This window comes from Psittacula echo (assembly GCF_963264785.1).
Source record: "Psittacula echo genome assembly, chromosome: 5".
NCBI classification, from domain to species: domain Eukaryota; kingdom Metazoa; phylum Chordata; class Aves; order Psittaciformes; family Psittacidae; genus Psittacula; species Psittacula echo.
In genome coordinates, this window is record NC_137739.1 from 35,937,729 (window position 1) to 35,962,597 (window position 24,869).

The 24,869-nt window shown below is 38.2% G+C and overlaps 1 protein-coding gene across 10 annotated transcripts in view; it reads left to right on the forward strand.

Moving 5' to 3' along the window:
- Nucleotides 1-19,874, forward strand: part of NAP1L4 (nucleosome assembly protein 1 like 4) — a 29,527-nt gene extending 9,653 nt beyond the window's left edge. For 2 of the 10 annotated variants that reach the window (XM_080617320.1, XM_080617319.1), the window contains 8 exons: nucleotides 728-847; nucleotides 1,582-1,653; nucleotides 5,274-5,413; nucleotides 7,428-7,573; nucleotides 9,723-9,745; nucleotides 10,364-10,483; nucleotides 10,765-10,794; nucleotides 11,309-11,522. In XM_080617320.1, the coding sequence (XP_080473446.1) occupies nucleotides 728-847; nucleotides 1,582-1,653; nucleotides 5,274-5,413; nucleotides 7,428-7,573; nucleotides 9,723-9,745; nucleotides 10,364-10,483; nucleotides 10,765-10,794; nucleotides 11,309-11,479 (822 nt within the window). In that variant the 3' untranslated portion in view covers nucleotides 11,480-11,522. Of the gene's footprint in view, nucleotides 1-727; nucleotides 848-1,581; nucleotides 1,654-5,273; nucleotides 5,414-7,427; nucleotides 7,574-9,722; nucleotides 9,746-10,363; nucleotides 10,484-10,764; nucleotides 10,795-11,308; nucleotides 11,523-11,971; nucleotides 12,050-13,163; nucleotides 13,202-18,872 lie in introns of those variants that run through there. The other 8 variants (XM_080617325.1, XM_080617326.1, XM_080617322.1 and 5 more) reach the window with 6 other exon arrangements.
- Nucleotides 19,875-24,869: the final 4,995 nt, after the last annotated feature.

The following is a 24,869-nucleotide window of genomic DNA, read 5'->3' on the forward strand; positions in this document are numbered from 1 at the left end:
AGCAGGTAAAATGCTGCTTCATATTCTTAGTCATAACCTGAGTAGCTGCTATTAAGATGATCTTGTATATTTGCTGCCATCTAGTGGTGTGGAAGGAAAGGTGCAGTACAACTAGTTCAGGCTGCCAGTTTCCAGATTTTGGAGGGATGGAGAAGTGACTTAGTCATTCTTCTTTTCTATAATACTTGATATCCGTTATGCGTAGGGGATCCTGTGTCACAAGTATTACTAATTAAAGACACTGTAATGATGAAAAATAACCATGAAACCCAATCTTACCAACTATTCTGCAAAATTGGGAAGCCAAAACGGTACTTCAGAGGGGCAAAGGTAAAATTTAAGGTTTTAGATGAAACTGGTATGTGAAGCTATAGGAATTAGATTAATAGAAAAGTAGGAATGATTTTATATTTTTCTGTTTGTATAAAGATAGAAATATTTTTTAATTCTTTCTGTTTTTCAAGTCATTGAAACTGTTATTAGGGCTATTTAGTCTTGGTACAGAAGAATTCCAAATAGTTTGAAAGTAAATCTGAATTAAATGTACGTATGTTTGGTTGTGTAAATAAACCTTGTGTCTCTTAATTTATAGAAAAAAACACCGTAAATTTTAAATGTTAAACACAGCTTCTAATGTGGCAAATGTTTTGTACATCTACTCTGTTTATTAAATATATTGAGAATTTTTAATTTTAATTTTTTAATTTTTTTTGTATTTGTTTCCCAGGGAGACCTGAAAAATGTAGTAGTAATAGAAGAAAAAGCAGAGGAGGCAAATGTCAAAGGAATTCCAGACTTCTGGTTTACCATCTTTAGGAATGTCGATATGCTAAGTGAATTAGTACAAGTAAGTTTTTCCTTTGAAATAAATAATTTTTGTTCTGTCTTTAAACAAATTGATAATTAATAGTGAGTGCTTGTGGAATGTGTATGAGACACCAGATCTTTGAGTCTTCAGAATCCCTCATGTTATTCCTAAAGATGCTTGAAAGGTTAATGAGGGACAAGCAGAACAGCTGACCCAAAGTGCTAAACACTGTGTGGATTGTTCAAGAAAAGATCTTTTAACAACATTTTTTAGATAGTAAAATGCAAGTTTATGTGCTGGTTACAACAGCCATTTCCCTGTAGTTTTGTTAATGTAGTCCATAAAGGATTATTTTGCACAGATATTACAAGCATACACATGAACTGGTTGAATTAATGTTAAATAGCCTATGTGGTTTTGCCCTCAGTTACATTAATGCTTTTGGTACTGTTAAGGAAGAATTCCCTGAAGTGAATCTTTCTATGAGTCTCACCAGCTATAAATATCCTGAAGGAATTTTATTTTCAGTAATGTTCATGCAGCCTAGCATGGTAGCAGCTTTATTGAAGACAAGACCTAACAACTGAGAATTTGGCACAGGGTATTTGCAACTGCAATTAAGAAATTTGAATCAAAATCTGAACTTTGTTGAATAATTACAAGGTTGGTCTGTTTTTCTTAAGAACAGGTTGAACAAGCAAGATAGGTAGCTAGGTTAAAATTTTGTTCTTTTGAATATTGCGTGTTGAATAGGATTTTTTTTTTTTCCTTAGGAATATGATGAACCTATTTTGAAACATCTGCAGGATATTAAAGTTAAGTTTTCTGAACCTGGACAGCCTATGGTGAGTTTTCTCTAGTTGTTTCTCATGAAGATTGTAGTTATGAAGTGAACTGCATTTCAAAATTCTTATTCCACTATTTTTTGCTGGTGTGTGTGTGTGGAGCTTCTTTGTAGGCTAATATCTTCATGCTTTCCTGAACCTTTACTCTTTCATTCTTAACTTGGACATCCATGGTATCATTGTAGTTTCTAGATCAAAATTCTAGCTGAATTCCATCTAGTTTTTATTTTCTTTTTATCTCTTAAATTTCAAATGAGTTACTAATAAAGTTACATGGCTGCTTTTGGTTTGAAAATGAATTGCAGAAAAAATTCTAGGTGCTACTTGCTATACTGAATGTCATGTAACTACATTATAATCAAAAACAATGATGATGGATACTGTGCCTATTGGAAAGGGTAGGAAAATATTAGTCCTTTGAAAGTGTACCTAATGAGTAATTTTAAAAGTGCAACTTTGCTTTTTTGTAGGTTTTTTTTTCCCCAAAATTGTTTTTCTGTTTAATTTCAGTGTACAGAAACAGATACTGTGTTTGAAAGAAGCTATTCTATTGCTTATTTAGTTCATGCAGACTGTACTTGAACTCCTTTGGAGAGAGAGACAGGGAGAAAGGTGGGATTTGAGCTTACACATCCTTTCTTTAAACTTTATCCTTGTGGCTTTCTACTTATGTTTGGTATTTTTTGTTTTGTCTTGTGGAGTTACAGTTTTCTGATAGTCTAAAATAAAGAAGATTTTTTTCTAAATACCTTTAAGTATTATAAAGGTTAATAACAGCTGAAACTAAGTGTTTGGGTTTGGGGTTTTTGGGTTTGTTTTTATTTTTTGGCCTCATTGTTTTTCTCCTGTTAGTACCAAGTAATACACTTTGATAATAGGTAAACGAAGTAGTATGGACAGAGAAGAGCACAAAGTAAAGTATTCTAAAAATACTATATTCTGAGAAGTTGGTCATTTCTCTCTTGAAGCGTATCTATGGGTGTTTGGGTGATTTGGGAATAGTTGTTTTTGCCTACAGCATTTTTGTGTTCTCATTCAGCTTTGTTTTACAGTACCTTAAACTGAAGAACTGCTCTTAAACATCAGTGGATTTATCTTGTCTTGCACTGTTCGTAACCTCTGACAGCATGTTTCTGTGAATAGGTTCCATTCCAGTGCTATATGAAATCCAGTAATGGAAGGCTGACAAACTACATGTCCCTTCTGTATTTGGAGACAAAAGGAGGCATTCCTAACTGCTTGAATGAAACCTATTGTCCAGTTTGTGTGTGACTGTCTTGTCTGAAATGATCTGGCTGTTGAAAATTGGTGCAGCAGTGGTAGCTTTGTACTGTAAGAAGTGCACATACCAGTGTGCAACAAATACACTAATTCTGCTTGGGATTGAGCTTCGCCACTAGAAGATACACGTGATAGTTAGGAATTCCTTAATTTACTGTTGACCCAAAGTGATGAACTGTAGTTATGGTCCTTCAAAAGTAGATTTATCTGGCTATAGTTATGATGCTTCAAAGTTCTGTTTGCTGTAGCCTATATATAAACTTTTATCTGCACGAAGTGTAAGTAATTCGCTTGCTATTTATTTGTTTGTAATTTTGTGAATAAATGTACATATGTTTGTATAAATGTAATTTCTCCTTGTATGTATTTGGACATTGGGATTGTTAACTAGCATTCTCAGACCTGGATGGTGCATCTGGGTGTAACTTACTAGCTTGAAATAAGGAAGTTCTCTGGTTTTTGGGGTGTGGTGGTTTTTTGTTTTTGTTTTTTTTGGAGGGGGTTCATTTTTTTGTGGTGTTTAACTTAATGAGAATATCTCATGCTGCAGGGAAAATAGAGAAATACATACTACAAAGGTAAGCTGGTATCAAAAGGAAAGATGTCCAAATAAAGACTACTGGAAATGTTTCCTAATTAGCAGGGATAGAATTAAATACTGAAATGCAGTCTCTGCAGACCTTTTTGTCCTGCTAGTCTTTGGGATCCTGCATGCTAGGTAGTGCCACTGGTTACCTGTTTATAACACCGCTGCTGATTTGTGGGGCTATTTGGGTACAAGTGGTAGCCATGGTGGCAGTTGAGCTGAATTTGTAAGTCTTCCCCTGAGCATGTTTGCCAGAGAGATTTGCCTTGGCTGAAGACACTTGCCAAACCATACTAGCTGTCTTGAATTGCTTTAAAATGGAAGTGAAGCTGAAATAGGTTATGTGAAGCCAACAGATGCTCCCGTCCACATCTGGTTCCAGTCTCCATCACTCCTTAACCACTGTCTTTTCAGATTTCAGTCATATGAGTTGATTCATGGGGTCTTAGACTTAGGGGGTCTTTAGGTAATGAGTGAAGGATAAATATCTTTGATGAATAGGCTGTTGTCCCTAGCTTTAGTTATCCTGTCTGCACATGGTGGGCCTTCAAAAAGAGAGGATGGCAAGACAGACTTGGGTGGTAACAGATTGTTTTCTGTCCAGAGTCTGAAGAATGCCTGGGGAAGTATATTCAAGGCCAGTGTTTTTGGCACTCATCTAATCTGTTATGTATGCACACTAGGTCTAGTTCCTATGGCATGTTATTGGGGGAGTAAATAAGATATTTAATGTTCTGCATGCTGTGGCTGTGCAGTAGGTATGGTGGTGTTGGAGAGGGGGGGTTGACTTTCAGTTGCTCTTTGTTGTTGAACTCACCTGGGGGTTTTTTCCCTCTTTCCAAGAAACTAAAGCAGTGCTGCTTGAAAAGCTTTGTTTCCCCTGTTTCAAGGCAGTTCTAGTTTTGTTTTACTTTTAAATAGTTCATAGTTGATCCTGAGTGAAAAGTGGGCATATATAGCATTGTTTAAGCGGTTTTGAAAGCTGTACAGATTTGAAAATTTATGCGTTGTGTATGCTGCAGTTTTCCATACCTGGAACCTTTTGTTCTCATGTAAGAAACTGAATTTCTGCAGACAATTTTCAGGTACCACAGGAGGCTCAAACATAAGCAGAAACACCTGCTTCAGGCTGTAACCTGTCAAGACGTGTAATCTTAGGCTTCAGTTTAAAAAGTCAGTATTTGTCTGTGGCATTTTCTGTTATCAGATGGCAAAAAAAAAAAAAGTCTGGCTCATGGTGGAGTGCACTGTTTACAGACTCCTGCAGTCTAAAATTTTTTTAACTAGAAATAAAGTCTCTTTCAATTTCTTAAGATCATGACATTGAATGATCAGAGTGGGGAGTAGCAGAATCTGATGGTGTTAATTCTGATGTCAGAATGACTTCAAAATAACTTCGTCACCATAGTCAAAGGAAGATGGCTAGGCTTCCACAAGAGACGATACCAAGACTTTTCTCAAAGTATTTATTTCTAAGATTGTTTTTAAGACAGCAGTTCTATATGTAAAGATAAATTAAATGTAGCAATTATCTGATTGTAATATGAATGTTAGTACTAGCCAAGGTTGTTCTAGCTTCCTGAATGTTCAGAATTGGTTAACATGTTTCATTTCCTGCTTCTACTGTAGTTCAAAAGGTATGTTTGCCATCAAATTTTTACTTTTTCTTGTATTCAGAGTTTAATGGTAATTCTGCTGATGCACTTTCAAAGATAAATATTAGTGGTAACATTATAATGGAACTTTCTTCTAGTCTTTCTCATTAGAGTTCCACTTTGGGCCCAATGACTACTTTTCTAATTCAGTCCTGACAAAAACATACAAGATGAAGTCGGAGCCGGACAAGACGGATCCCTTTTCATTTGAAGGACCTGAAATAGTTGACTGTGAGGGGTAAGGAAAACTTTGATATTTAAAAACTTCTGAAATAATCATCCTTTTTTTGAGATACTGTTTTATCTTACTGTGATAATGATTAATGAAGGTAAAGCTTTTTGATGATTATCTTGGCTATAGCGTGCAGAAGTAATACGTACATGGAAATATATGATTTAACATGGTGAGCATTTTAAATCTTACGTGTTTCAAGTTCAGTAATTGCTGATGAGGTAACAAGACTTTTATTTCCAGATAACTAGGTAGATACATTTGAGTAATTACATCTCGTAGACCCCCATTCTCAGTCAGAGAAGTAGTCTTAGACTGTTTTGGACTCTTGCTTATATCAGCAGTATTTATTCCAGCAGTACTTCTGAATTTGGCAGGATTGGGTGATATGTGATGAAGTCTTTCAGCCTGTTTTGAGGCAGAAACATACTGGCCATGCAGTTTGGTTCTGGCAGTAGTGGCTAATGCAGTAAAAAAATTTTTTTTTTTTTTTTTTCAAAATGTGTTCAGAAACACTGTGGAATGGTGAATTCTCATGTCTCTTCTGGAAGTCTAGTGAGTTGGACACCACATGGGTTTTATTTGGGTAAAATATTGTTCTGTCCAACCTGACTCTTCCACTTTCTCTGGTCTCTGATCAGTGTTCAGTGCTGCAGCCGAGCTGACCCAACTGAAAAATGGTTTTGAACCTTAATTTTCTTAGCTTCCTTGATGTTTTCTCTGATGTTTTTGGGTGTGGTTTTTGTTCGGTTTTTTAACCCCTTCAAGGATGTGTTTCTGGATTTTGGTGGGAAGTTTATTTTTGTTGTGTTGTTGTGTTTAGGATTTTGAGGCGTTTGGGGTGAGGTTGGGAGTGGAGGGGTTTTTTGGGTGTATGGAGTTTTGGTGGGTTTTTTCTTTTTTTTTTTGAGGTTTGTTTTTTTTTTCTGTTGTGGGGTTTTGTTTTTTTGGTGGGGTTTTTCATTGGTTTTGGGGGGTTGTGTGATTTGATTTTTTGGGGAGTTTTGGTGGGGGGGTTTTTTGGGTGTTCTGGGTTTTGGTTTTTTGGGGTTTTTTTGCTGTTTGGTTGGGTTTTAGTACCAAATACTTGTTTTCTTGAGGGCATCCTGGCAACCTCAAAAACTTTTGGCTTTTAGTGCTACATGTTGGCTTTTGAATTGATTATTCACCTACAGTAAGGCAAGATGCAGCAACCCTTGATGAGGGTTGTAGATACTGGAATAAGTAGAGCAGGAAAACATTTCTATTGATGTTTTATACAGGTTAACTTTAAAAACTGTTGACTTTTGACTGTTTGTCTATAGGACAAGATATTTTGAGTCGCATGAGGGGTACTGTGACACCATTATTTCCATTAGAAGAGAACTGTCTGTGTTCACAACTCATTCTTTGCCATGTGCAGTTTTGGGTTGAACTATAGGTGGATGGAGAGAGACTTTTAGGCTAAACGTGTCAGTTTGCACAGTAGCAGGAAGGAACTGGAAAGTAAGCTCTTTCTAGCTTGCTATACATGACTGCCAAGTCAGTCTGAGCACTGTGCTTTGGAGAGCTGAAATGTGCCTCTCCCTGTCCACTCTGTGTGTTTTATTTTTAGGGTAACTGGATGCTGCCTTGGTCTGTAGTGAGAGGATATAATGTATTATTTTCTGCTGGTCCAACTGTTGGAAGAATAATTCTCAACTGATGAGATTTTTCAGGAATAGCCTAAATTATATCTTTGGTTACAAAACTCCAGTAGTTGAGGCAAAGATGTATTAAAGTGTAGGATGGGGGCAGTGATTACTATGTGAAGGCAAACCATTTAGCTTTTTCATTTAGGGGAAATGTTTCCTATGTCCAACATACACATAGTCTCTAGCACTACATCTTGTCAAGTAGAGTCAGTTATGAGTGTGTAAAGCTGGCTTTATCTAAAGAATAAGCAGTCTTACAAGTCTTGATACTTGTTGCTCTAATGCTCAATTCTTTATTTTCAATGATGTCCTTTGTTGAAATGCTGTTTTCCACATGTTGCCTCTAGGTGTACTATTGACTGGAAGAAAGGAAAAAATGTTACAGTTAAAACAATCAAGAAAAAACAGAAACACAAGGGTCGAGGCACAGTTCGAACAATTACTAAACAAGTACCCAATGATTCTTTTTTTAACTTCTTCAGCCCAATAAAGGGTAAGCTTGGAAGCTGGGAATTTAGGATTCTTAAAATATGTTGTGTTTTATTTTGATGTATTCTTATTTATACAACTTAAGCCTATAAACGATTTATGTTGCTGCATTGTATGTTTTCACAGTATCACAGTATGTTAGAGATTGGAAGGGACCTCAAAAGATCATCTAGTCCAATCCCCCTGCCAGAGCAGGAACACCTAGATAAGGTCACACAGGAATGTGTCCAGGCGGGTTTTGAATGTCTCCAAAGAAGGAGACTCCACAATCTCCCTGGGCAGCCTGTTCCAGTGTTCTGTCACCCTCACTGAGAAGAAGTTTCTTCTCAAGTTTAAGTGGAACCTCTTGTGTTCCAGTTTATACCCATTACCCCTTGTCTTATCATTTGTTTGCCTTTGAGAAGAGCCTGGCTCCATCCTCATGACACTCCCCCTTTACATATTTATATACACTAATAAGGTCCCCCCGCAGTCTCCTCTTCTCCAAACTATAGAGACCCAGCTCCCTCAGCCTTTCCTCATAAGGGAGATGCTCCACTCCCTTAATCATCTTAGTCGCCCTGCGCTGGACTCTCTCCAGCAGGTCCCTGTCCTTCTTGAACTGAGGGGCCCAGAACTGGACACAATATTCCAGATGTGGTCTCCCCAGGGCAGAGTAGAGGGGAAGGAAGACCTCTCTCGACCTACTGACCACCCCCCTTCTAATACACCCCAGGATGCCATTGGCCTTCCTGGCCACAAGGGCACAGTGTTGGCTCATGGTCATCCTGCCATCCACTAGGACCCCCAGGTGCCTCTCCCCTACACTACTCTCTAACAGGTCGTTCCCCAACCTATACTGTTTTCTTCTAACCATGAGAAGGTAGCAAACTGCAGCCCATCCAAACGGATAATTTTGTTCTGATGTTATTCTCTAGAATTTGGCCATTAGGTGTTCTGTGTGAGCAGGATTCATAGTATAGAAAGAGTCTCATGAAGAATCTCCTGAAGAAGTTGACTTGTTTTTACCACAGGATGGCTCCATGCATCAATTTGAAATTTTTAACATGTAAAAGAAATCTTACAGTGTTGGTCAAGTTGTAACATATCAGTTTCATTTAAACCTCCATGTTAAGTGACAGAACTTCCTGTGATTTCTTCTGTGATTAATTAGTGATTTCTAGTGCTCCATACGTACCCTCCTGATTTTCTTAGTTACCTAATGTTAGATGTGTACTCACATGCTTAAAATAATTCAGGTGGATTCCAAAAACACTTTTTCATGATACATATCCCATTGTACTCTTTTCCTAAATGTGAATGGAAGAAGCAGTTTACTTTGTGCACTTCAGAGATGATGAACAAAATGGACATTAGTTCTTGATTCAGTCATGGGCTATTATGAGCTACCTGTCCCTTGTAAATGCTGATGCAAATGGCTTTGTACGTGGGGATAAGAAACAAGTAATAACTATTTCTGATGTTGGAGTTTGCTTGGTACAGAAATACCTTTAAATTTAAACCACTTTATTTTTTATTTTTGTTACAAGTAGTTGCTGCTTTCAGAAAGGGTTGGAAATTTGCTTGCCCCATGATGGCTTTATATATATATATATTTTTTTTAAATACTTTGCATACTTTGGCAGTACCTATATAAGAAAGCTATAAGCTATATAAAGACTATGAATTCCTGTCAGCGGCTGATGCTTGCATTTTCAACTTGAGAACAGACTGAACCAGATTACAACTTTCACAGTACGATCAGAGTAGATTCTGAGATGGCACCTGAGTAGAGGAGGAAAATATGGTTTTGGTTGTGAGTTTTAGGTTTTAGATTTTTTTGTTTGGTTTGGTTTTTGTTTGTTTGGGTTTGTTTGGTTTTTTTATTTGTTTTCAAACAAACAAAAAACCCTGCCCTCTTCCATACTGGCTACAGTACCAGGCATCATCTCAAATAAGTGCATTTACTGAGGGTTTAAAATAAATTGGAATTGCCTTAAAGGTTAAATAGCTAGCTTCTGAAGGACTTTATAACTCCAGTATTTTCTAGTATGGGAGTCTTTATACTGTGTTTTGTTGTCTTTAATATTGAGGTGGGGTAGATTATACAAACTATTCTAAAATTTACTGTGGGTTTGTTTTGTTTTTTTTTTGTTTTGTTTTGTTTTTTACAGTATCTGCTGATGGAGAGGCACTGGTAAGCTTACGTTTATGAAACTGCACAATCGCTCTTTGCTGTATCTTTTTGGCTGAATATCTCTATGGTGACACTGTTTGGGTTATTCTATTAAACTCCTTGTGTTTTTATTGTCATTTTTGCTTTTGCAAAAGCTGAGCTTTGCCTTGTTAAAATGAAAGATATTCTTGACTTTTCTAATGTGTTGCTGTTTTGCCGTTACACGTCTTGCTAATCTAGTATATCTATAATAATCACTGCTGGGAAGTAGTTATTTTCTCTAGCCACTCAGTACTACCGTGTGGCTAGAATCTGGCTTTTAAAAAAAAAAAACCCAGTCTGAAGCATTCTGAATGATTCTGTAATGTCATGTGTCAGAAACAGTGAAGTTTATAGGAGCCTCTTCAATAGAAGGTGTTTTGGCAGGCCAGTAGCTTGCATATAGAAAGTAGGAAAGTGGATTTAGACTTGCCATATTTCTTTTATTGTTTTGAAGCCCAGTATACTGAAAGTACGCATGACCTGAAGGTTGATGTTGATGACAGTATGATGTTTCTCAAATCTGTAACTTTAAAGTACTTGTGATACGCTACAGAGGAGCAAACAAATTTTTAGTAGAAAAACTGTCTTGCTTTACAGGATGAAGATTCAGAGTTTACTTTAGCGGCAGATTTTGAAATTGGACACTTCTTCCGTGAAAGGATAGTCCCTCGTGCTGTGCTTTATTTCACTGGGGAAGCTATAGAGGATGATGATAATGTATGTATGCTGTCAGCATTTTGATTGTTAGTCACCGTGTAGATAGAAACACTATCCTTCTTTTCTGACTAGTCTAGTATTAATTACATGAGAATAGCAAAGAACCTGAAGAGATTCCTGTTACGAAGGAACAGGAAAGAGTCATTCAACTTGCCATGAATTATTAATCTTCGCTTCTGGAAGTGGCTTAGTTTCAGTTACTGTGTTTGAATATGCTATTATTGCAGAAGATTTTATGCAAATATTAGGAGGGCTAATAAAACCTTGGATTTGTCTTTCAGTTTGAAGAAGATGAAGAAGGTGAAGAGGAGGTGAGATGTGTACTGTATCTTTTATAGATAACTAATTGCCTAGTGTGCTTTTGTTCCATAAATAGTCTTACATGGAACAGAAAATAGTTGTTCATAAATGCTCTTGTGTATGATACTACTTTCCAAGAGAGTTCATGACTTACAAAGTCTATGACTGTTTTGTGCTTTCCACAAGAACATTTATCCAGATTTTTCTAGTATTTTTAAATACCTGTTAACTTAGGCAGTAATGGAATTTGGCTGTCAGCTTTTAGTTGTCATAAACTTGAAAAGACTGGGCCTTGCTAAATGTAAGGTAAAAAAGGAAAAGCATGCAACTGCTCAGGGTAAAGGCTTAATTTAGGCTGGAATTTCTCATATACCTGAAGCTTTGGTCTATTTACAGTAGTGCTGTCTGAATACAAACACTATACCATTAAAAGGCTTTGCACAAAGCCACTAAATGATACCATGCTTAAATGAACTAATACCCTTTACAGGTAATTATATTTTTGTTTTACTGCTTCTACTGTAGTGTTCTTGCTCATTGGTTAAAGACACAACTGACTGGGAAGTTCGCCATAGTAGAGTATATCAGAAGTTACCGAGCTGGGGGTCTAATGTAAGCTGGCAGCCTTCAGCATGCAGTCTCTTTTATCTCTTTGCAAGTTGTGACACAGACTGCTGGGCTTGGGCTCTTGAGTGACTAAACACTTTCTTACTGGGCCTTGATAGAAGTGTATTCTTCATCTGTCTCCTGTATTTAGGTGTGTGTACAACAGAGTGCAAAAATCCTGTGCAGGAGTACGTAGCTTGGCTGTAGTAATTCAAATAAACAGGCTCTTTAAAAGGAGGTAAAAAACCAAAGAACAAAATTAGACATATGTACTTACTGCCAGAACTGTAAAATTCCAAATAATTTCAGGTAAAAGTTAAAAAATTGCTTGGAAACTGCAGCAGCTTATGTAGGAAGGTTGCCTTAAGCCATGCTGAATCTTTTAAATCCGTGTTTTAAAGCTTCTTTTAAATATTTTGCTTTAAGATTTTAAAGATGCAAAATTCTTTTAAGTCAACCCAACTAGTTTTAATGTTGACATCCAAAACACTCTGGAATTCAGTGGTAATATCATTTACTATTTTTTTTTTTTTTCCTCCATTACAAAAAGTTGCACTTTTAACCTGTTTTAATTTCTGTTAGTTTATCTCTATTTTGTCATAGGAGTTGGAGGGGGAAGAGGAGGGAGAAGAGGAGGAAGATGCAGAGAGTGATCCTAAGGTAAAATTTTTGTGTGCTTAAGTCATAATGCAGACTTTAATTGTAAGCAGTGTAACTAAGGCTATAATAATTTGTGAAAAGATTAATAAATTAAACCAAAAACCACCCTGTCTTCTGACTGCAATGTTTTAATCTTCTTCAGCACTCTTAAATGAAAAGTTAAGTATTTTCCTGAACTGAGAAAATGAGCGTTTCGTCTTCCAACATGCACCAAGAAAAAGATAATTTCCAGACTATGTGCCTTTACCTCCTAATGGTATCTCCGTATAGCACATATTTTTTTATTTAGAAAGGTCACATTCAAGTATTTTGTAGCTGAACGTCAACTTAGAATTATACCTGATAAATCTCAACTAGCTTGTTTATTTTTCTTAAATTGTTCTTTTTGGTTGTCATGATAGCTGCAATTTAGACTCCACATATCTGTAATCACTAGAAACCAAAAAAAGTTAGTCCCCAATTTTGAATTTTAAATTTTGAGACCTGGTTTGGAATTCAGACTTAAGGGTTAGTGTTCCTTCTGGTAAGTGTTTTTCAGTCCTTCAGTCATGGTAAAGCTAATGCTCTACATTCAGTGAAGCTGGGACAGTGATGACACACTTGCATTCGTTTAGTTCTTAAAACACCAGCTTTTAATTTTTTATAAAAGGCACAGATGAAGAAGTGAAAGGCATACAAAACTGCTTGATCTTTGGATGAAAGTCTTAACAGCAGCTTACCATGGCACTCTTCTAACATAATTTTATATACCTCACCATGTCACTAGTCAGTGCTTTTGTCACCATCTCAAGAATTGAGCTTGGTTTTCTGTATACTAAAGAAAGCCTTTCTTGTGGAACGATTGGTTAAATGGGATTAGAGTAGCAGAAATGAGTATTCTCACTCTGCTCTGCAGGATCAAAATGCAGTGTTGGGACAGCTGAGAAACAGAATATTAGTTCTAAGTCAGAGTATGTTTGTGCTAAGTATCAAATACCCTTTTAAGGGATTTGGTATTCTGTAGAAAAAAAACCTTAAGGTATCTTGGAAGGTTATGGTTGTTGCCTCCTGTATTATTTTGTACATTTCACTTTTCATTTATGCTGACAGTTCCTTTCAATTTTTTCCCATTTAGGTGTAATATAAGTCTGTTTATCATTCATACATTTATAGGTAAGGTGGAATTCCATTCATACCTAACTTCCAAGAGTCCCATTTTTAGCCATGCAATGTGGTTTGTTTTCTAGGGTCTTCTGGTTTGGGTTTGGTTTTATTTGTTTGTTTTTTCCTTGTATGGAGAAAAGAAATGGGGATATGGTGACTTCAGACTTTAGGTTTTATTAGTAAAAACTAGAAATAAATGTGTATAGAGATGAATGCCTTTAAGTCATATAATTAAATTACATTTTTCAGAATGATCTCTCTGCCTTCCTGGCACAACTTCTACTTTGCCTTTGTAGGAGTCAAACTGTGTTTTATATACACACAATAAAAGATACTGGAACTTGTCAGACTTTATTTTTTCCTTGTTTCTGATTTGATGTAGCATCTTTTTACTGTTTCTGGTATAGTTGCAAGTTATTTTTAAACGTGTCCTTTGCTCTTCTTGAACTCTTGTAAGTCATCAGTTTGCTTAGTGTGTCTTTTCTAACAATTCTTACATATGTGGCCTGACAAAGCCAGTCAGTCACTCTTACAGGCCTTTTCCTGAACACTTATGATTCTGAACAGGTATTGTTCTTCTTATTGCTCATCTGTCTATTTAAAAGAAGAAAATGAAAGTTCTTTCTATTGTATACTGTCATCTTTCACCTTTAATTCCATGTCTCGTAGAGAACAATGCCTGCAACAGGCTCCATATTCTTCCCTTCCCCCCTGCCCCATATCTTATGCTTGTTTCTATCCTTCTCCCCCCTGTCCCCCACTTTGGTTACTTAGGAGAAGCTGTACTCTTTCCAACTCATTCGCTGTATGCATAAATAGTGTCCTTCTCTGTCTTTGTTAAACTCAAACTTGAGCGGTGGTTTTGTGTTTTGTAGTGGGTTTTTTTTGTTGTTTTATTTCTGATCTGATACACTTTGAGAAGCCAGACACCCTGCCTCAACGTACTTGTACTCTTTTTTCACTGCAGTAGCAGAACATGTCTTTGTCGCAACAGCTTAGATGTCATCTGGCTCCAAACTGTTACACAGCTGTCTTCCCTTCTTACAATTAAACTGAAGCCAGTGGCTGACAGTTGGGTGTTTGGGGTTTTTTTTGGGTTGGTTGGGTTTTTTTGGTTTTTTAGTCAACTTGGAATTCTGGTTTTTGTCTTCTAAGGCTCATACCGCTAATCCTGTTTTCCATTTCTTCTGTTCTCCCATTTTCTGGTCCTGTTTCTCCCTGTCCCTTGCCCCTCTTTGCCTTTCACTCTTTCCCCTCTCTCCTCCCCCCCTCCAACCCCCATCCTTTTTATATCTAGAGTAGATTTCATGTACACAAAAAGTAATTGTTATTTGGTCTGTTTTCCTTTCAAACCCAATTTCTCCTCTTCGGTCATTTCCGTATTACCATCTCTTTTATTGTTGCACTACATTTCTTATGTACATGTCGACACTGTCTGCTTTAACTTTTCTTCCTTCCTTCCTTTCACTCCTGTCAGTTTTCAGTACATTTGACTTATTTCAGTTAGTACCAGATCTTATGCTTTATATAAGTTGTGGCTTTGGAAGACTAAGTAGTAAGATTAAGTAGCTTCAGAAGATGCTACAAAACTAGATAAATGTATACATTTAGTATATTTTTCTGTGTGTTTGCATACCCTGTTCCTTTAGCTGCTTCTGTTTCACATTACTGATGCTCTGCTTGAACTGAGAAGCAGCTGACATAATATAGAATGCTGGTTAGAATTATGAACTAAAAAGCTGCTGTAGGGAGAGACTGCGTGTCCTTCAAGATGCTTGGCTTATCTTCTAAGTAACAGTGGTAGAAGGGCCTGTTAGCAGCAAATTCCTCGTCAGAACCTTTGAAACATTCTTTCCGGTTGTGGAGGAGGCAGTTCAGACTGAGTTTACTACCTGAGTATATATTTGATATCCTTGCTTTTTCTCATTCAGTAACATGGATTAGAAAATGAACAAAAGTAAGGTTTAGCTTTAGGACCCCTAACTTGACCAGCTCATGGCAGGACATTTGAATTATGGAAAGGCTTTCTGTCTTTGCTGAAAAGGATGTCAGCTTTAGTGCCTTCTGCCTGCAGTGATCCCACTGTTGGCAGCCAACTCTGCATGGGAGTTAGACCAGATCTTGATGGGCTGCCTGTGCCTGTATGGCTACTTTAGCAGATGGGAAGCTTCCCAAATAAGGAGGTAAAGGCTCAATTGTTCTTTGAATCACCTAGGAATGTATCCTGCCTCATCTGTTTAAACCTTGGAGATTAATAGAAGTTGAGTGCCTCTTTCAGCAGTAACTTAATGTGAAAAAAAAAAAATAAATCTGGTTTGAAATGATTAAATTGCTAAGGTGAATGGCATGGATACTTTGGTCTTATGCCCCCATCCTCTAGGATACCAGATCAGTTGAATGAGTAGACAGAGTGGGCAGTATGCGTGAAAGTCATAAAAGCAGTATTACTACAGACTTGCTATAATTCTCTATTTTACCCCTGTGATCCTCAAAAATTTTAGGTGGTGAAATTCCCTCTTTTAAATTAGATACGCATGTCCTCTGTCCATGAGCGGGTGATAACAGTGTAGCTGCTGTCTGAGCAAGCGGTCTGTATGTAAGCTAATTAGCTTTAGCTTTTTGCATTGTTCTCCTGGGTAATCAAATGCCAGAAGAAAAATTTCATGTCTGTTGTAGGAAGAGTGAGTTGGGTTTGTTTTAATTCTGAGCAAGTAATGCAGTAAGTAAAAGTAGGTGGCAAAAAAAAGCTGTATACTGATGCTTGTTAGCAAAAGAGGAAAAATAGGTGGCAATCTCACTTACTTAGCTTGTATATCTCCACTTGGGACAATGTCTCAAAGTGGAATCAAAGGCTTGCACAGAATCAAAGCTCCTTGCACAGAATAAGTAAATACTATGAAATAACTTTAAAGATGTAATAAATAAATAAATCCTGCTTCTTTTCCTATGAACTTAAGTCATTGGTCATGAATACTACAGAGAATCCCTTTTACAACAGGAATTCTTACTTGTCTTTGTTGCTCGTAGTGAGCTTCAGTGCGTGTGTTTGTGTCTAAATTTACTTTAAAATAAGATACAATTCTCCCGTATGTTTACCAGTTAAAGTCTTTCTGTTTGGTCTCTATTGCCAGGCCAGTGCACTTTACCACCTTTCCAACATATCTTGGGAAGTTAATTTAGGGAAATACAATGTGAATGGAAGTCTTGCTAGAAAGGGAAGATGAATAGTGTAGGGTGTATCTAAGGTCAGTAAATGGACTGGTAGTGGTTGGCTGACCAAATGTCACCAAGAGTCTGGGCACCTTGGGAAAAGCAGGCTCAAGCTTAATAGCCTTGCCTGAGGGAGTATGGATTAGTATCTCGATCACACAGTTTGTGGTCTGGTCCCTGATGTAGAGGAGCCAGTAGAGACCAAAGATAAGTTTCAGCATGCATGTACCTGATGGGCAGCAGTAACTGGAATAATTGTACTTGTATGTCTGTGCTTATATGAGGCTGGTGGGTAGCTGAAGACAATATGGAGTTCATGTGCTGGCTTATCAGCAACAGGAGCCATGCTGTGCTAAGAAATTTGAAGAAATTTGATTATGTTGGAATCTGGATCTGAGATACTGCCTTGTTACTTTATGGCCTGCTTTCATACATGTGCTCGAGATAGATATGTCCTCAACTCTAAGCTAAAAATAAACTAGCAGTATTTCTCTCAGAGTTCTCCAAGAACTTACTCATATCTAAGAAACCCTTAAACAGTCTTATTTTTTGTCTGAGAGCAAAAACTGAAAGGTCCTTAAAAAGGAACTTTGTAATCTCAGTGACTCAGTTTTTACAGGACAAAGATTTATATGCAGTAATGTGATGTAAATGTTTATAGAAACAAAGGCAAGTATAAAGAAAAGATAATGAAGTTTATCAGAAAATACAACAATGGTTTTAGTTGATCATTAAAATTTGTCTGGAATGGTTGCAGTGGTCAACCTAAGTGTGTGATATAAACATAGCAAGTGAATAGGAAGGAAGAAAGGAGATGGAAAGATTTTTAAGTACTTTCTAAATAATGAGTTTGTTACTTGATTATGGCTCTTACCCAGAAAGCATGGGGGAGAGGAAGTGATGCTGTGCACTACTCTGCAGCCATGTTCAGATACAAAGCAGTTACAAGAAAAACAGATACTTTTGGAAAGCTTTTTGATAAAAATGTTCTTTGTATGCCTCTAAGTGAAAAGGAATAGCATGCAACATATTACCAGTGGCAGTCTCGTTTTTTTGAGAGAGAATGGTAATTGTGTTCTATGTAAACATATCCCTCTTATTAAGAGGGAATTTGTGCTGTATTTAGTCTCAGATCAGAGAAAATGAAATCACATCAGTGGTATTTGGAACCCCAGGCAGATGAGAGAGTATGAAGTTGAAGTTAGCCAGATGTGCTAGGGGAGGAGAACCACAAGGAAGAAAAGTCTGAAAGGCCTTTGGCATATCTGTGCGGAAGAGACAGACAGTGTTCGGCTTTAATCCAGACTGCCAGTGAGGATAATAGTGACCTCTATAAGCTTAAAGCAGTTAAGGTGAAGAAAAGAAAAATAGTCTGGGTTTAGTGCAGAGTATCAACAGCAGAACTTATGATAAGGAATCGCAGTTGCACCTGTTCTTCCTCACTGCAGGCAAAAAGCTTAAGTTGTCTCAGCTCTTGGCTACTTTACATGTAATGAACTCTTGCATGTTTACTTTTACAACACATGAAGCTTTTTAGGATAGTTACTAAGAAGCACTTTATTTTGTGGTGAGTGACATTCAAGGTGTCATGTTTTATATGTGTATTTTTCTTTACTAGAACTTAGCAGGTTTCTGTGACTGCTGTTTGTTCATAATAAACTATATTAAGAATGGTAAAAGAAGCAAACCAGAAATACACTGAATAAGTTATCCTGCTTTCTAAGAATCCTATTTTACAACCAAAAAAGCAAGAAGTGCAGTGTAAAACCTTAAGTTCTTAGCTGTTGGAGTACTTGTTCTCTTTCCCAAATACACTTCCTTTTGCCAAAAGGGAAATTGTTTTACTACCTAATGAAGGGGTTTCTACTTTCACATATTCAGATTAACGTGTGGACTTCTTGCATAGTGTTACATTGTTGAATTAGCTACCTGCTGGTGATTCAGAACTGTGAAGAAATCAACCCATTAATTAAATTTTTGTCACCTTAGTTTAAAGGGCAAGGCTTCTACTGGAGGAAAAAAAAAATCAAATGTGCTGCAGAATAACCAGTCACTCTCTCTGCCTTACTCCCTCCTTGGAGTTGAGGAGGAGATGGCATTTTATTGTTGAACTGTTCAATAGGAACTGAAAGTCAAACTGAGCCTCTGGCTGGGGGGAGTAGAAGGTGGTTTGCTTTCTTGTTTGCCTGAACCTTGGCCTGCTGGGTGGAGCATAAAGAATGCAAATGTAGATTAAAAAATATTATGGGGTACCAAGCAGTCAGGGGCAAGGGGAAATCCAGTATACATGGTGACTGCTCTTCAGACCTCCATGGTGCAGCTTGAGTTTACATATAGCTTTTTTTATACATGATAATGAAAGCTCTAGCTAATTCAGAACTGCGTAGACAATTTCTTTTATTTGTTGAAGTGTTTTCTTGTATGCCATCTTGATTTTTAACTGTCTTGTTGTCTTTTTCCCTTTATATAGAAAGATTCCAGCCAACCTGCTGAATGCAAACAACAGTAATAAGGAAATACCACTTGGAAGCGATATTTGAACAGCTCGTAACAAATATTTGGATACCTGGCTTGCAGTTCAGGATATTCCATCGCTGCAGCACAATCTTATTAACAACGCTTACAATTAATTTGTTTTAAAATGCATGATTTTAACTAACTTTTCTTTATTGCTTAACATGTACAGTGGCAACTTCAATGCATTTGGGAAATAAGAGGTTTAAATAAAGCACACTCTACAGCCGTTGGTACACTGTAGCTATGTATGTCAGTAGGCCATTAGAGCCTTTTGCCCTATGCATAGGGGAATAGTCCAGACTACCAAGTGCAGATTATCCATTTTCTTGTCAAACATTGAAAATTGCAGAATAGCAACATACTGAGAAGATAAAGTAAATGGATTACATGTCTGGTAGCTGAAACAGATAGAGCAATATGACTTTTTTTTTTGCTAGTTCCCTCCACACTTTTTTAATGTTACTTGCAACCTACAAATTGAACTAGTGCTTGAGCAGCTTTAAATGTCATATTTATTATCTCAGTAAAACCAATTGAATTGAAGTAACTTTACTTCATTGAAGGGGGTGTCATATTTGAGACTTAGTTGTTCATCTTACTATTTATTTATTCATGTTTGTAAGTACTTTGACAGAATTAGTGCTTTTAATAGTTTTTAATATACTTGAAATCTTCATCTTTTGCATACAATATGGGTACTTGTAAAAAAAATAATTTTAATTGGTCTCATTGTAGTAGTCTAGACAGAAGAAATGAACTTGCATCAAAATGACAACTCTTCTGGATGAAGATCAGAATGCAAAGGCCCAACTGTTGCTGTTGATGGAAGTGGGTTGCAGCCAAAGAAAATTTCCAGTAGTCTTGTTGCTTAGTGTCCAGCATGGAAGGACCTTTCACTATGAACACGGAAATTTATCAAATTTCAGTTCAATAAATCTGAAGTCTTGGTGTCTTACTTGCAACACTGAAATTATTCCATTCCACAGTTTTTCTTTAAAGCTCTGAAGTCTTCAGAACTACCTTTTGTTGTTGTGTGGCACTTCAGGTACACGTTTCTAGTTTCAGCATCCATTGCCAACCTCTGGCAGCATTTGAATAGCAGCTGTATCAACACTGTGACCAGGCATGTAGAGTGCTCCAGCCTTACTTTACACATTTGTAACTTAATACAGTGTTTTCAATTTGTACAGAATAGATAGAATATTCTATTAAAGTTGTGAAATATGATTATTGGTGCCTGTCTGGTCCCTAATACTTCCTAGGTTAAATGAACATCCCTTTGACTTTGGTAGTGAACGCTGCAGTGTTTGACAAAGGGCTGTGCCAGCTGTTTGGCCTCTTAAAGCTTTTGTCTGAACATCCTGCTACATCTTGATTGTCAAATGCCTAAGAAAAGGAGCCCTTGTAAATACTGCATTGTGGAGTTCTTTGATGTAAATCAGATAAGCTTGCTTCATTTGTAAGTAAACGGACTGGAATGTTTCATAGGATTTGGGATTTTTTGAAGGTCATGTCGTTATTAAAGATTCCAATGAACTGTAGTTTGGTCATGGCTTAAACGAGGTGCTGGGTGGTGTAAAGTGGTTTATGACATGTTAAGATACCCTTGTATCAATGTCTTGCAGTCAGAAAATGCATAGTGCTACTGGTCAGGTGATGGTAGTATTAAGGCAGGAATGAGGGAAGGGAAAAGAGAGCAGGAATGGTTCTGGACTTGCATACTTAAAAAGTGAGGTTTCCATGACCAGTCACTAGACTGTACTGTGTTATGGCAGGCACAGAGAACAGCATAAACACATGTCTGACAAAGGGAGGGATAATTAGTGGAGTTTGCTCACATGCAATCCGGTTAATAACAATGCCAGTGATGCCAGACACATAAAATAGAGGTATCTGACCAGCCTTTTTTCTTTTTAGATCAAAAGAAATGGAAGTATAGTTCATCCATCCTAAAGAATACTTTCCACTACATGGTTAAAGAGGAGTGCTGCTACCTGGAGATAAACATCTGCAGACTAGCACACTGAAGTAATTTATGTGCATGAATCCCAAAAGGCTTAACTTTAATTTTGAGAAAACGGGAAATTCCAGAACACAGAGAGCAAATATGCCAGCATTCAGGGAGTGCAAATGAGATGGGTGGGTCATGAAGCTGCCTAGATGTTAGTCTTTGGAAGTAATGGGAGCTCTAAGCTGGGATTCATTAGGGCAGAGTTAACACCAGTTGACACAGTCTAATGGGAAACAGATCTTGTCAAAACCTAGCTGTGCTCTTGCCATTACAGATCTAGCTGATAATGGTAAAGATGAGCCTTTCATAGAATTCTCTGTTTTCAGGTAGGTAGTTATAGACTTTGTCTACAGGAAAAGTAATAGGTATTTGAACAGCTCAGCTTATTCCTTAGCAGAAAAGAGTATGAAGAACATTGGGTTGGTTGTCAGGATGTCACAGCTGGACAAACCAAGGCTGGATGGTAAATACAGGGAGTGTGGGCGTGCAAAAAGAGATGAGAGTCATTAACTGTTGGAAAAGAGAATTAAAAAAGACTCAACATTGGTGTTCTCTGAAGACTCTGCCTTACGCCGAACTGAGGGCCTTGTGCAAAATGAAGGTGGGAAGTTTTAAAAATGGTGAGGTGATCCTGAAAAAGTGAGTCTGCTTGCACACATGCCTGATTACCATCACAGCAACCCGATAAAGAAAGACCTGTGAAGTTTAGTCTGTGGGAACATGCTCTTTTTGATGCAGTCTTTATGTCAGTAGCGTCTCATCTGAGGGGGGAAAAAAAAGCTCCATTTCTGGGTCTGAAAGCTGAAGCAGCTGAAGGTGCTCCAAGCAAGATTAATTTGGCGTGTCGCCTGCTTGGGCTTCAGTGTGATTAATAGCTTCTCAGCGCCTTGGTTGTCTAGGAAGAAAGCCTTGGAGGTACTGCCCTGCTGCCCTATCTGATACAGAGATGAATAGCAAATTTCTGCTTTCAGCTGAAAATCGGGGACAATGTGTGGTTTCTCAGAGGTCTTTTGCACAGTGCTAGGGTATCTTCCTGGGAACTTTTTGTGTTTGGGATAACTGAGAGCTTTCGGTCCAATTTCAGCATGTTCAGTTATCCGGGGTTTGCTATCTAGTTAGGATTTGTAGTAGCTGGAAAAATTAAAATGGTCTCTGCGTGTTTCCACTCACCTTATTAAACAGGCTTTTCCTGTTTTAAAATGAAGGAGACCCGTAATAAATTCATCCTCAGTTAAATGCTGCCTTGATGGCAGTTCCTCAAGCAAATGAGGTTTCATGGAGGAAGCCAGCTCGGCACAGCGCAGTCTGGAGGAGGCTCATGCTGCTGGAGAGGAGCACCTAAGAAGAGGTCAGACTAGTTATGGCATGAGGAAATCACCTTGCAAGCTCGGTGATTTCGGGAGGTGAGTTTAAGATGTGAGACATGCCCTGGCTGCCTGACGTTACACTGAGGCAGCACATAACCTTATGAACTTGGCTTGAGATTTGCAGCTTCTGAAGCATGTTAGCTTGAGCCTTTCTGGAAACAATTGCAGCTCAGCCAGAAAGCGGAAGAAACATCCTTTCTAGTTGAGCCTGTAAGGACAAGTAGTGGATTATGCAGCCAGGTAGGGGACTTGCTTCCCCTGCTGATAGAGCATGCATTATGCACCCCAAAGCCTTGCTATTGCTAAACTTTGCGTGGTTTCATGGCTTTTTTTGTCTACCAAGGTATGACTTTTGGAAAAACATGAAGTTTACTTCAGGTTCCTGCAAATCTCCTCTTGATAGATTGCTCTAAATGGCAATGTATTAAAAAATAAAGTGCTGCATACATGCTTCTTTATCCTCTGCCCCTTCCTACAGTTAATACCAGTATTATTTCCCAAATAAAGTCTGGGAGGCATTGATTTAGTGTCAATATAGTATCTGCTCAGGAATCCTCCCCTGAAACTGAAGCCCTCACATTTTCTGCCTTTGTTGCCCATGCTTTTCACTATAATCATTGTGCGAAGAGCTCTATCGCTGTAGCCTATGCATGGAAGAACCTTCATCCTCCCTTTCCCAAACAGTTTATAGTCATCACTCTAATAGCAGGCAGATCTATTTTTTTCCATATGCTCATATTGCTGTCCTAAATACCTCCAGCCTTTTGCGGGCCAGGAAGCCCAAACAATAAACGCTGCAAGTCACTCCGGTTTGACAAGCGTCCAAGGAAAAAAGAGAGAAAAAAATGGAAACAATAAAAATCCAAGCCTGTGTGCTGTTAATGAAGCATCATGTGAATGAAGCTGAGCTGCTCGCCAAGTGCCAGCCTTTGTTTCCAGACCGGCTTCCCTCTCTGCTTGTTCACCTCACCATTACACAAGCAAAAACGCATGCTCCACCCAGCAGTGCACTCCTCTTGCACAAGCTGCCTTGCCTCCAGTTTTTACCGTGGGAATTCGGACACCTTGTGGGAATGCCAAACCAGGTTAATACAACCCAGCAAGCATCTGCTCCAATTGCCAGCATAGCTCTGCGCGGCTCCCTGGTCTGTACAAACCTTCCTAGTAATAGTCCTGTGCTGCCAAAAGCCCCTTCTAGCAAATTCCCCTTTCCCAAGGAGCCATTGTCAGTGATGCAGTGACCTCTTGTTGCCTTGACCCTGCCTCACTGCTTGCCCCCGCCTCACTGCTTGCCCCCATATCTGCAAGGTAAATGTAACCGTACCAGACCCATCCTAGCTTAAGAAAAGAGCTGAAGAGAAGGGAAATGGTAGTAAGGAAAGGAATGTACTAATTACATGACATGATCCTAAGGGGGAATATAATAATTTTCTACTGCTTGGGGCAGAAACTAAACAGCATGGGATGATACTGGAAAAAAGGGGCCACTGGGTTGTCAGTGATGGAAGTTTTGCACTGTGCAAATATTCTTTGTGAGCTGTTAAACTGATCTTTTCACAAAGCAAATTCACTTTGGCAGTTGTTGAGTCCTTGTTCAGCCTCCTTTTAGGGGTAAAGGAGAAACTTGTCCCAGTGTTTTAGCATTAATACTACTACTTGCCCAACAGTGGTAAGGTCACACTTAGGAAGAGTTTGAGACTTTTTTTGCTTTTCCAGTATTATTTTTTATTTCATCCAATTATCTGATCTTCCCTCTTCCTCTTCACGCTCCTGACTTAAGGCACATTTCAAACTCTTTAATTTACCCGGACGGAAAGAGCGCAAGAGAAGGAAGGTTGGGCACAAAATTATTATTGGAGCTACTACCAAAGCAAGCTCCTGAAGTTGGCAATGGGATGTAACTTGTTAGGGGAGTTACAGCACTTGCTGTAAAGGTCACGTAGAGCTCCTGCACACAAGTGAATAGTTCAAGGCGTTTTGATGCAGAGAAAAACCAATTAAGATATAACTGCTGCTGACATTCCCCTAAGCCATTTCATTTCTTACCGCTTCAAAAAAGCAGAGAAAAAAAAATTATGTACTTTCAATCTGAGATTTATATAAGATGAATTGTTGCTTAGACTATGAAAAGATCAAAAAGGAGATCTTTGAAGGCAGAGATCACCTACAAAGAACACTGGACTGTTATTATTCCAAAAAAAAAAAAAAAAAAAAAGAAAAAGAAAAAGAGGTTAATAAGCACAACTCAGGTCGAAACATAGGCAAGCGCGGTGTGTGCAACAAAGCCTTCGCTAGGGCTGCTTGCTCAGGCGTTTCAAAGCTGAGCAGCAAGAGGGTAAATCACTGAGCCAGCATCTCATGCAGGAACACTTCATGTGTATTCGACTCTGTGCTTGAGGACTTGGTAGAGCTTCTTCGGCTGGAAACTCCTACATTCATGGAAAAGCCTTGGTTTGTGTCAGGATCTCCTGGCCAAGGAGAAGAGGGGATAGAGCCCTCCCTCCTGCCAGCTTCATCCTGTGCCTTCTAGAGACCAGGAATTTCAGTCTGCTTCCCACAATGAGGCCAAAGA